This window comes from Olea europaea, unplaced genomic scaffold, assembly GCF_002742605.1.
Source record: "Olea europaea var. sylvestris unplaced genomic scaffold, O_europaea_v1 scaffold859, whole genome shotgun sequence".
NCBI lineage: Eukaryota > Viridiplantae > Streptophyta > Magnoliopsida > Lamiales > Oleaceae > Olea > Olea europaea.
In genome coordinates, this window is record NW_019267042.1 from 130,684 (window position 1) to 143,365 (window position 12,682).

The 12,682-nt window shown below is 38.7% G+C and overlaps 1 protein-coding gene across 1 annotated transcript; it reads left to right on the top strand.

Annotated features, from left to right (window-relative positions):
* Nucleotides 1-200: 200 nt before the first annotated feature.
* On the top strand, nucleotides 201-1,076 carry LOC111391947 (uncharacterized protein K02A2.6-like). The gene is made up of 2 exons (XM_023017232.1): nucleotides 201-537; nucleotides 667-1,076. The coding sequence occupies exons 1-2, from the start codon at nucleotides 201-203 to the stop codon at nucleotides 1,074-1,076; spliced, it is 747 nt and encodes a 248-aa protein (XP_022873000.1).
* Nucleotides 1,077-12,682: the final 11,606 nt, after the last annotated feature.

Consider the following 12,682-nt stretch of genomic DNA (forward strand, 5'->3'; position numbering starts at 1 on the left):
GGGGGCAAAATTCGTTTGAGGACAACAATCAAAGATTGTGTTTGAGCCTTCAATTTCCTCATATATACTTTGCTATTTCTTCATCTCCTATACTTCTTTCGATTTTTTTTTGTTTGTAATTCATTCTCATAATATCTTTGGTGGAGTAACATTATTTCCAAAATTCTCAAACGAATTTTGTGATGGAGAACGAAACTACAATGGCGACCATCAAATTGATGAATCAAGATTTGGTTCGATTGGATCGGTTCGATGGCACAAATTTCACAAGGTGGCAAGACAAACTGAAGTTTCTTCTCACCGCATTGAAGATCTTCTATATCTTAGACCTAGAATTGACGTCATTACCGGAACCCACCAATGGAGAAACCGAAGCAGTTAGAGCAGAAAGGCAAAAACGACAAGAAGATGAACTCATATGTCGGGGTCACATACTCAATGCTCTTTCAGATTGTTTATATGATTTGTACACCAACACTTCTTCGGCAAAGGAGATATGGCAGGATTTAGAAAGCAAATACAAAGCAGAGGAAAAAGGTACAAAGAAATTTTTAATTTCAAAATATTTTGATTTTAAGTTTTTGGAAAATATTCCCCTACTTCCCCAAATACATGAGTTGCAAGTCCTTGTCAACAAATTAAAGGAGGTAAAGATTGAAATCCCAGAGACCTTTCAAGTGGGGGCTATAATAGCAAAACTCCCGGGAACTTGGAAAGGATACCGGAAGAAAATTATGCATAGTTCCGAAGATTACTCTTTGGAACAATTGCAAAAGCACCTAAGGATTGAAGAAGAATCCAGGTTACGCGATAGAAGTGAAAACTCTTCGGAAGGAACTTCTAAAGCAAATGCTATAGAGAAATCTGAACCACCTGGAAAAACCAACAAAAGGAAGCCTTCAAGAAACTTTAACAAGTTTAAGAAGAAGAACAAAGGAGGTTGCTTTGTGTGTGGAAAGTCTGGTCACTATGCAAAAGACTGTAGACACCGGAAAAGAAACAACTCCGAAGGTAAAATCAACTCCATTCAAGAAGAAAAGATTGTGGCCACCGTGAGCGAGATAAATGCAATTTAGGGAAAGGTTCCCGGGTGGTGGTATGATACTTGTGCTACGGTGCATGTATCATATGATAAATCTTTATTCAAGACCTATCATGAAATGGATGGAGACCAAGAGATTCAAATGGGCAACGAAGTTCGATCCAAAGTCATTGGTAAAGGAAATGTAGATTTAATCTTCACTTCCGGGAAAAACGTTACCCTCACTAATGTATTACATGTTCCGGATATGAATCGGAACTTAGTTAGTGGAAATCTCTTAGGAAAATCGGGTATCAAAAGTGTGTATGAATCCGGTAAACTTGTATTATCCCTTAAAGGGAATTTTGTTGGAAAAGGCTATTCTTGTGAAGGAATGGTCAAACTTTGTACTGTTGACAATAAAATAAATAAAGTTGATCTTGCTTATGTTGTGGATTTATTTTCATTATGGCATGCTAGGTTAGGACATATTGGTAAAAGTACCATGAAACGAATGAAAAAGTGTGACTTAATTTCATATGATGAAAATAATGAATATAGATGCAAAACTTGTGTAGAATCTAAGATGATTAAAAAACCATATCAAAGTGTAAAAAGGACCTCTAGTATTTTGGAACTAATTCATACGGATATATGTGAATTAAACGGCATGTTAACTAGAGGTGGAAATAGGTATTTTATTACCTTTATCGATGACTTTTCTAGATATACATATGTGTATTTAATGAAACATAAACATGAAGCATTTAACATGTTTAAGATTTATAAGAATGAAGTTGAAAATCATCTAGAAAATAAAATAAAAACCTTAAGAAGTGATAGAGGTGGTGAATACTTTTCTAGTGATTTTAATTTATTTTGTGAACAACATGGCATAATTCATCAATTTTCTGCACCTAGGACTCCCGAACAAAATGGTTTGGCCGAAAGAAAGAATAGAACATTAGTAGAAATGATTAATGCTATGCTTATATTTGCTAAGTTACCTTTTAACTTATGGGGTGAAGCTTTATTAAGTGCATGTAGGATACTTAATAGGATTCCTTCAAAACATACTAGGGTTTCTCCTTATCAATTATGGAAAGGAAGAAAACCAAACATTGGATACTTCAAAGTGTGGGGGTGTTTGCTTATTGCAAGAACACGAACCCTAATAGAAACAAATTAGGTCAAAGAGGCATTAAATGTGCTTTTGTTGGATATGCTAACAATAGCAAATCTTATAGATTGTTAAATTTGGAGACCAATGTGATTATTGAATCAAGTGATGTAGAGTTCTTTGAAGATTCGTTAACCTCGAATAACAAATTAAGGGAAAATCTTGAAAATATCCCAAGCTCAAGTGGAACACGGGATGAAATATCTTCTAAAGATATTAATGAATCTAATGAACCACGAAGAAGCAAAAGAACTCGAGTTAAGAAGTCTTTAGGACTGGATGAAATTGACTCTCAACTTATCTCCTTTAACTTAGTAGAAGGAAATGAGTTGAATGTTGTAAGAACAATACCTTTTGTTCTACAAGTGGAAACCGATCCTAAAACTTATAAAGAAGCTATGGCTTCTCGAGATAGCATGCTTTGGAAAGATGCAATCAAGGATGAAATGGATTCAATAATGTCAAATAAAACTTGGGAACTTGTCGATCTACCACCCGGATCCAAACCTATTGGTTGTAAATGGGTATTTAGGAGAAAATACAATGTTGATGGTTCTCTAAATACTTTCAAAGCTAGACTTGTAGCCAAAGCGTTATATGGGCTAAAGCAAGTACCTAAGAAGTGGCATGAGAAATTTGACTTAGCAATTATTTCATATGGATTTAAACATAATAGTGTAGATAGATGTTTGTATTCTAAAGTGCGTGATGATTACATGATATTTATATGCTTATATGTTGATGACATGTTGATTATAAGTAATCACATGGATGGGATAAAAGAACTGAAGAGGTTTCTATCTTCCACATTTAAGATGAAGGATCTTGGACAAATTGATACTATTTTTGGTATCAAAGTCTCAAAGACTAGTGGGGGTTATTACCTTAGTCAATCACATTATATTGAGAATGTGATAAATAAGTTCAAACATTTGAACATAAAAGAGTATAATACCCCTATTGATCCAAGCTCAAAACTTGTAAAAAATGATGGAGAAATTGTTCAATTAGATTATGCAAGTGCTATTGGAAGTCTTATGTATGCAGTTCAATGCACAAGACCAGATATAGCCTATGCAATAAGTAAACTTAGTAGGTTTACTAGCAATCCAAGTAATGAACATTGGAAAGCAATTGGGAAAGTTCTCGGATACTTAAAGAAAACTAAGAACTTAGGTATACAATATACTAAATTTTCAGCAATATTAGAAGGATTTACTGATGCTAGTTGGATATCTAGCACGAATGAAAGTAAATCAACTACGGGTTGAGTGTTTACTCTAGGAGGAGGTGCAGTTTCTTGGAAGTCGAAGAAACAAACATGCATAATACATTCAACTATGGAATCTACAGGAAAGGAGGCTGAATGGCTTAAAGACTTATTCTATGAGATACCTTTGGGATCAAAGAATATTTCTTCAATACCAATAATGTGTGATAGTCAAGCCACTTTAGCTAAAGCATACAATGATGTATATAACGGGAAGTCTAGACATATGAGTCTTAGACACAACTACATAAGGAAGTTAATCAAAGATGGAACAATTTCCCTAAATTATGTAAGGTCGAATGAAAATTTGGCGGATCCTCTAACTAAACCTCTAAATAGAGATTTAGTGGCATCTACTTCAAGTAGGATGGGATTGAAACTCCTTAACTGAAATATCCACCAATGATGGCAACCCTACCTGTCGTTACTCAAAAGGTTTTACACGGGTTCAAAGGGTAACAACAAGTCATTCGATATGTGGATAGTTACAGCATTATTATAATCCGCAATAATCCTATCCTAGATTAATATAATGTTGGTTGTTACTGAAACGAGGGTTGAGCTATAAGCTCTTAATAGAGTTCAGTGTAAAACCGCAAGTACTTCTAAAAGTAACAAAGGTACTGGAAGAACTTTACCTAAATAAACTTCAAGGTGGTGCCGCTTTAATAGAGAGTTGGAGTTCTCTCTTAAAAGTTTATTGAAAAGGATAAGCGCAAGGCCATAAAAGCGCTAAGCGAGAAACGAGGAACTTGAGAACACGTGATATTCGTGTGTGTGTTCTTACCGGTATTGTCACATGAAATACTTGGTTCAAAGCTTCACGCTACCTTGAATTTCGATTTTACTTTGTTTGAATTACACTATGGTTAGATTCAAATCGAAAGATATCTAATCCTTACGCATGAGTATCGTATAATTTGAATATGAGAACTTGTTAATTTTGAACAAGTGGGGGATTGTTATGAAGTGGTATGATTGTTCAAAACCAACAATAAAAAAAAATGAGTCTGCATGGCCTAAAGCCATGCGGCTGCATGGAACCCTACCGAGACCAAATGGTCTCGGTAGGATTGTACCATGCGGCCGCATGGTACAGAAAAGTCGACCGTTGGGTCGTTTTTTGTTAGTTTTTTTGTGGCTTTTCATCCATAAGGTGCACCACTTCGTGAAGCTATACTACTTGGCTATAAATAGGTGATCTTGGGTCATTGAAAAGAGGCTGAAAAAACACATATATATATTGATACTTCTTGAGATCAAATCCAAAAGAAAATACCCTCTCATATTCATCTTTTTCTTTGTGTTCTTAAGTTTTAGAGATTCAAACAAGTGTTTAGTGTTTGAATCTCTATAAGGCTTGATTAATCCTTCAAACCTTTTGCCGGATCACCCTTTAAACACCAAAATAGTGGGAGCGAAATTCGTTTGAGGACAACAATCAAAGATTGTGTTTGAACCTTCAATTTCCTCATATATACTTTGCTATTTCTTCATCTCCTATACTTCTTTCGATTTTTTTTGTTTGTAATTCGTTCTCATAATATCTTTGGTGGAGTAACATTATTTCCAAAAAGCTTTTCTTCAGTTCTTGGTGTTTTCTTGGGTTGAATAACTAGATTGTTATCCGAATTCTTAGACAATTACACAAGGAAGAGTTTATGGGAAGTCTCATTTTCTTGTTTCGGGGTTAGTGAATTTCTACTATTATGATTTTTTACTAGTAAAAATTTGGGTACTGCGCACATCCCAGATTGTATGGTTGCAAGTATGGATAGTACAGTGAGCATGGATCAACTGAACTTGTATGGACTCAAATTATTTAAAACTTTTTATGATGAAGACATATCCCATAATCATGTATTGGTCATCATTTTTTAAATATGGACCATTCTGGAGATATTTTCTCCACTTCATCTAGAGTGGTCAACAACAAACAATTCTCAATATAATGCATAGCACAATAGTTTTAACCCGTCAAACTCATCTGGGTCATATTCACATCCTATACTATACTTGGAAGCTCGGTAAAATTGATTTCCATGATTCTCTCAAGAGCATGTCATCCTCATCAACGACCATGGAAGAAATAGTCTCAGTAGAAAGTCATTCTCATCAATGTCGGTGATATTGGATGGCATTAATAATTGTTTATGATGACCAACAAGGTGAATGCTACTCAATAGGTGTTCTACATTCATGTCGGGTTGTCGACCACTATGAGGCCCTCTACGTCCGTGCTAGGCCGTCGACCATCATGAGACCCTCTATGTCAGTGCCCGACCGTCGACCCCCATCAACACTCTACATCTATGCTAGACCGTCGACCCCTGTGAGCCCTCTACATCTATGCCTGACCATCGACCCTATGAGCACTCTACGTTAATGCCCAACCGTCGATCCCCTGAGCACTCTACATCTACATTGGGCCGTTGACCCCCAAGAGAACTCTAAGTCCATACTGAGCTCTCGACCCTATGAACACTCTAGGTCTATGTCGGGCCGTCGACCCCTATTAGCACTCTACGTCCATGTCAGGCAGTGGACCCCCATGAGCACTCTATGTCTTTGTCCAGCCATCTATCCTCATGAGCACTCTATGTCTATGCTGGACCGTTGACCCCATGAAACCATCTACAACTACGGGGTCGACCCAAAACTTAGCCATAAAATCATCAATGAATTGGATGGGGATTGCATAACAGCTTTCACGGACACAATCAACCATTGGATAGTTGGAGGCTCCTTGCTTAGAACGTGGGGGTAGTGGAAGAGGCTACGTGGGACAAATGGCACCATAACCACCCATCATTCACATAGCTTTAGTCCCCTATAAATATACCAAAGGTAAAATAGGTATCTCGCTCAGAAGAACTTTGACTATTTGAATACCTTCTTTGCTTTTCCTCACTCAATACTAATTCTCACGCCGAAAGTAAAACGGGGTTGAAAGTCCCGCCTTCATTTTTCAGGTACCATTTGTTCATCGGAATAGTAGGAACACTTTGTGTCGCTAGGAGGAATGGAGGTGTTGTGTCACCAGTACTTCCTTGGCGCCGCCTGTGGAAAATCTCCACTGAGCAGAAAAGCTATGGCAAGAAGATGAACAAAAAGTGAGATGCGCTTGAGGGAGAATACGGCGGAGATGGAGTCGGAGTCTGTTGCAAGGGGTCTCAATCCACCACCACCACCACCGTATGTAATGCAAAGCTAATTTAGCGCTTTGGAGGCTCAGTTGATAGCGATGATGACCCTCTTGCACGATCAAGCACAGAGAGCCATGCTCCCACCGTCGAACTCAGTGGAGGCAGCATAGCCATCCCAATGGTACCTGTAGAAGCCTCACCAGTCATCTAACTAGTGATGGTAGACTCGAGGTCTCCAATGATAATAGTTCTGCAGCCCTCACTGCCCATGGTAGACCTAGAGCGGAGGATAGAGGAAATCATAACCTAGAAGATAGGTGATGCACTACCTAGGAGAAAGGATAAATGCAGGCAAATGGTTTTAGAGGAAGTCCCCTTTGCTCTCAAAATCATGGCAGTCTCTCTACCTAAGGGCTTCAAGCAGCCAATGATAGAAGCATACAACGGAATCACGAATCCACTTGACCACATATGCACCTTCATCAACACTTAACGTAGTGGTTTGCCGGTTCTTCTCACTGAATGTCAGGAGAACAATCGGCGACTGGATAGCAACATTGCCCCCCAGTCTATTAGAACATTCGATAAACTCCCTAAAAGTTTTGTGGCCTACTTCCTAAGCAGCAAAGGAAAAGAAAGATTGCCATTGGGTTAATACAGGTCGTCCAAGAAAAGGATAAATATTTACAAGATTACTTGGCCAGATTTAGCCAGTGAAGCGTGGAATAAAGGACCTCCAGATATCAACGGTATTAACCACACTAATGAACAGGACACGAAACAGAACCTTCAAGATGTTACTGTCCAAGAATTCCTCAGAGCCGATGCATGACCTCCGCAAGAAGGGAGACAAATATGGTGATGCTAAGGAAGCAGAGAAGGTCACAAAAAAATCTTAGATAAGGATGGGAGATAGGGAGTCACAAGTAAAAGGCAGATGACTAGTCAAGACTTACAGACAAAAACAAACCGATGAATGAGCTCATAAGAAGGCCACCTAGATCAATCAGTCAGGCAAAGGTGCAAGAAAGTCAAGGTCTTCACTCCTTTAAATGCCCCGTGCGCAAAGCAGTTAATGGAGATACACGACATGAAGGAGCTCAAATGGCCGAAATCAATGATGATGTCGACAACAAAAGGAACCAAGGCAAGCATTGTCATTTTCATAAGGATCGCGGGCATGACACTAAAGAATACATGGAGCTAAATGAGGAGATTGAGCACCTTCTAAGACAAGGCTCTTAATCAAATATGTAAAAGACAACCGAGCTAAACAAAAATAGAAGATCGTTTTCCAACCAGAGCCAAAGTGATAAACATGATCATAGGGGGATAGCAGTTGGCGGAGACATAAACTCAGTAAAAAAGAGCTACGTACGCTCCGTCGAAATCTACTTTATCCAAAAGAAGACAAGGTTTAATTAGAACATCACTTTTGGCAAGGAAGACCTAATCGGCATAGCACACCCCCACGATGATGCCTTGATGGTGGTGGGAGACATAACAGACTTTGATGTTAAGAGGGTTCTAGTCGACAGAGAGAGTGCGACAAATGTTCTCGCTTGGGATGCTTTTCTGGGCCCGAAGAGCTCCCCTGAGAAGTTGAAAATTGTGACAACCCCTATAGGGCTTTGAAAGGGCGACAGTGATACTGGAGGGAACTGTGGAGCTTCTAGTCATGCTAGGTAAATATCCGATAACCGTAGTGATTATGACGAATTTTCCTAGTTGTCAAGACCCCCATGGCCTACAATGCCATCAATGGTGGACCATTGCTGAACGCTACTGGGGCCATTCTATCGACCTACCATCAGGTCATGAAATTCCCAACTAGCAGAAGGGTCAGATATGTACGAGGGATCAACAGGCATTAATGAGATACTATGTCGACGGCATACAAGCCAAAGGTTTACGATCAGTCATGATGTTGGATGTTGAGCCTTAAAGGGGCTAGGCAAAGAGCCTTTGAAGCCAAAAAATGGCTAAAGCCCTTAAACGCTAGACCGTACTCTCAACGTTCGATACAGCCCAAAGGTCTAGGTAGATAACCTTCAAAGCCAAAAAATTGGCTACAGCCCAAAGGTCTAGGAGGATAGCCTTCAAAGCCAAAAAATTGGCTAAGGCCATTAATCGTTAGACCATACGTACGACGGTGTACATAGCCCAAAGGGCTAGGTGGAGAGCCTTCGAAGCCAAAAAGTTAGTTAAGCCCTTAATTGCTAGACTATACGCCCAATATTCGACATAGCCTAATGGCCTAGGTGGAGAGTCTTCAAAACCAAAAAATTGGCTAAAGCCCTTAACTGCTAGACCATACGCCCGACAATCGACATAGCCCAATGTGCTAGGCGGAGAGCCTTCGAATCCAAAAAATTAGCTAAGGTCCTTAGCCGTTAGACCATATGTACGACAGTCGACATAGCCAAAGGGGCTAGACAGAGATCCTTTGAAGCCAAAAAATTGGCTAAGGCCCTAACTGTTAGACTATACGTACAACAGTAGACATAGCCTAAGGGGCTAGGCGAAGAGCCTTTGAAGCTATCAATAAGTCGAGTACAAAGCCAGTAGTGCTTTATAGTCCCAATGGAGAGCCCTCGAAACACAAGATTGGCTAAGGCCATAAACCACTGGACTCCGCGCTTTACATTCATTAAAAATTGAGATGAAAAATGGATGAAACGGAGTCAAAAAACCACCATCTATGATGTCTTTATACACGACAATCTCGCGATGGTCAGACTCAAGGAGTCTTTCTAATGCGAACCCCGTAGTAACGTTGACTACGAAACCCACAATGAGATTGACGAACCCAAGAAAGCCAAATTAATCCAAGAGTTTAGGATTAACCCAAAAGAAAGTCGAACCAAAAAACCCAACAAGAACGACGCTTGAAAGACCCATTGATCACGCAATCCAAGAATTAAATCCGGTTGTTTGAACGCCACAAGTTATCACTTGATAAGTTCGAAATTGTTCAATGAAGAACGATGAAGAGAAGACAATACGCCTCACTTTAATTCAATATCAATAATGTCAAAGGTTTTTAACAATTGAATGGAAACTCCTATTTATACTAAACCTAAAAACTAGGTAAAAGTCGTGTAAAAGTCGATCATAATCCTCAAAATATGGAAAAGAATCAAAATCTAACAAAATATGGAAAATTGCCAAAATTAAAAAATTCGTCAAATTTTTGGCTTGTGCGACCGCATGGTGTATTTCCGTACGGTCGCATGGTTCAACAAAAATCCCAATTTGAGTTTCGGTATGCCACCATGTGGCCGCATGGTGTTTTGCCTGTGCGGTCACACAGGCTTGTTTTTAGCCTCCAGTTTCATCGCTTGATTATAAATTGATCCATGTTTATTCGACCTTTGACCCGAACATAAAAGTTGCTCCATTTTGAGCCCCGAACATGGTTCCATCAATGGTTTCTTGAACAAGGAATCCCATTGCTTGTTTCACTTGCTTTGTCCTTGATCGCGTCATTGGTCCTCCATCGATTATCAATGGATCTCTCTCGCACTCGCCTTCCTCCGGCTCGACTCCTGGATCATATCATCCCCTCCCTCTTCAAAAGGATTCGTCCTCGAATCTGAACCTGCATCAAACAGAGAGAGATCGATACATTAAAAGTAGTCGAAACATTGTACTCACTTGGAAGGTCCAACTTGTAAGCATTGTCGTTTATCTTTTCAATCACTTGAAATGGACCATCGCCCCTCGATTACAACTTGGACTTCCTTTGCTCTGAAAATCGCTCCTTCCTAAGGTGTACCCAAACCCAATCTCCTAGCTCGAATGTCACGTGCTTCCTACCTTTGTTCGCCTGTGACGTAACCAACTTACTTTTGTTTTCAATTTGCGTTTTTACCTTTTCATAGAGTGACTTAATCAATTCCGCCTTCTTTTTGCCATCTAAACTACCACGTTCATTCACAGGTAAAGGAATTAAATCCAAAGAAGTTAGTGGATTAAAACCATATACAATTTCAAATGAAGAATATGACGTAGTAGAGTGAACAGCTCGATTGTATGCAAATTCAACAAATGGTAGACACTCCTCCCAACTCTTTAAATTTTTATTGATTACTGTGCGTAACAATTGTGTCATAGTCCTATTCACTACCTCGGTTTGCCCATCCGTTTGTGGGTGACAAGTTGTGGAAAATAGTAACTTAGTGCCTAACTTACCCCACAAAACTCTCCAAAAGTGACTCAAAAATTTGACATCCCGATCCGACACTATGCTTCTAGGAACCCCATGTAAACGCACAATCTCTTTAAAGAATAAGTCAGCAATGTTCGTGGCATCGTCAGTTTTGTGACATGGTATAAAATGTGCCATTTGCTAAACCCATCTACAACCACAAAAATAGAATCCCGACCTCTCTTAGTCCTAGGTAAACCCAAAACAAAGTCCATTGAGATATCAACCTAAGGCTCACTAGGTGTAGGTAAAGGTGTGTACAAACCTTATGGTAAAACCTTAGATTTAGCCTTTTTACAACCTATGCATCGACTACAAATTCGTTCAACATTACTTTTCATCTTAGGCCAATAAAAATGCTCCTTCAATACATCTAAAGCCTTTTGAACCCCAAAGTGTCCCATCAATCCACCACTATGTGCCTCCTTTACTAACAACTCCCGAATAGAACAATTAGAAATATATAACCTATTTTCTCGAAATAAATACCCCTCATGTCTAAAGAACCTATCAACCACCCCTTTTATGCATGACAAATAAATATCTGAAAATTTAACGTCTTTTTCATACAATTCCTTAATATGCTCAAACCCAAGTAACTTAAAATCAAGTGTAGTTAGCAATACGTACCTTCGCGACAACGCATCCGCCACCACATTTTCCTTACCTTGTTTATACTGAATGACGTATGGAAAGGTCTCAATGAATTCCATCCACCGTGCATGGCTCTTGTTCAATTTACCTTGTCCCCGCAAGTATTTTAGTGACTCATGATTGGTGTGTATTACGAACTCCTTCGGCCATAGATAATGTTGCCAAGTCTCCAAAGTTCGAACAAGTGTATAAAGTTCTTTGTCATATGTAGGATAATTTAAAGCAGCTCTACTCAATTTCTCGCTAAAGTATGCAATAGGCCTCCGATCCTGCATTAAAACTGCTCCAATCCCTATTCCTGATGCATCACACTCAATCTCGAATGTTTTATCAAAGTTAGGTAATGCCAAAACAGGTGCTTCACACAATCTACCTTTAATAGTATTAAATGCAAGTTCATGTTCATCACCCCAATGAAAACCTTCACTCTTTTTAACTACTTCTGTGAGTGGTGCAGTGATAGTACTAAAATCCTTCACAAATCGCCTATAAAAACTAGCCAAACCATGAAAACTCCTAACTTCCGTTATGCTTTTAGGCATCGGCCAATCTCTAATAGCTTTTATCTTTTCATCGTCTACTTCTACCACATTAGCACTAACCACAAAACTAAGAAAAATAACTCTATCCATACAAAACGTACATTTTTTAAGATTAGCATAGAGTTGTTCTTTCCTTAAAACAATTAGCACACATTTTAAATGTTCCAAATGCTCTTCTAGGTTTTTGCTATAGATTAAGATGTCGTCAAAATAAACCACAACAAATTTTCCTATAAAAGCACGTAAAACATGATTCATTAAACGCATAAAAGTGTTAGGTGCATTTGTGAGTCCAAACGGTATAACCAACCATTCATATAAACCATATTTAGTTTTAAAAGCCATTTTCCATTCATCACCCCCCCGCATACGAATTTTATGATACCCGCTTTTTAAATCAATTTTAGAAAATATGCAAGCACCATGTAATTCATCAAGCATGTCAATGCAAAACGTGCATTTCTTAAGATTAGCATAGAGTTGTTCTTTCTTTAAAACAATTAGCACACATTTTAAATGTTCCAAATGCTCTTCTAGGTTTTTGCTATAGATTAAGATGTCGTCAAAATAAACCACAACAAATTTTCCTATAAAAGCACGTAAAACATGATTCATTAAACACATAAAAGAGTTAGGTGCATTTGTGAGTCCAAACGGTA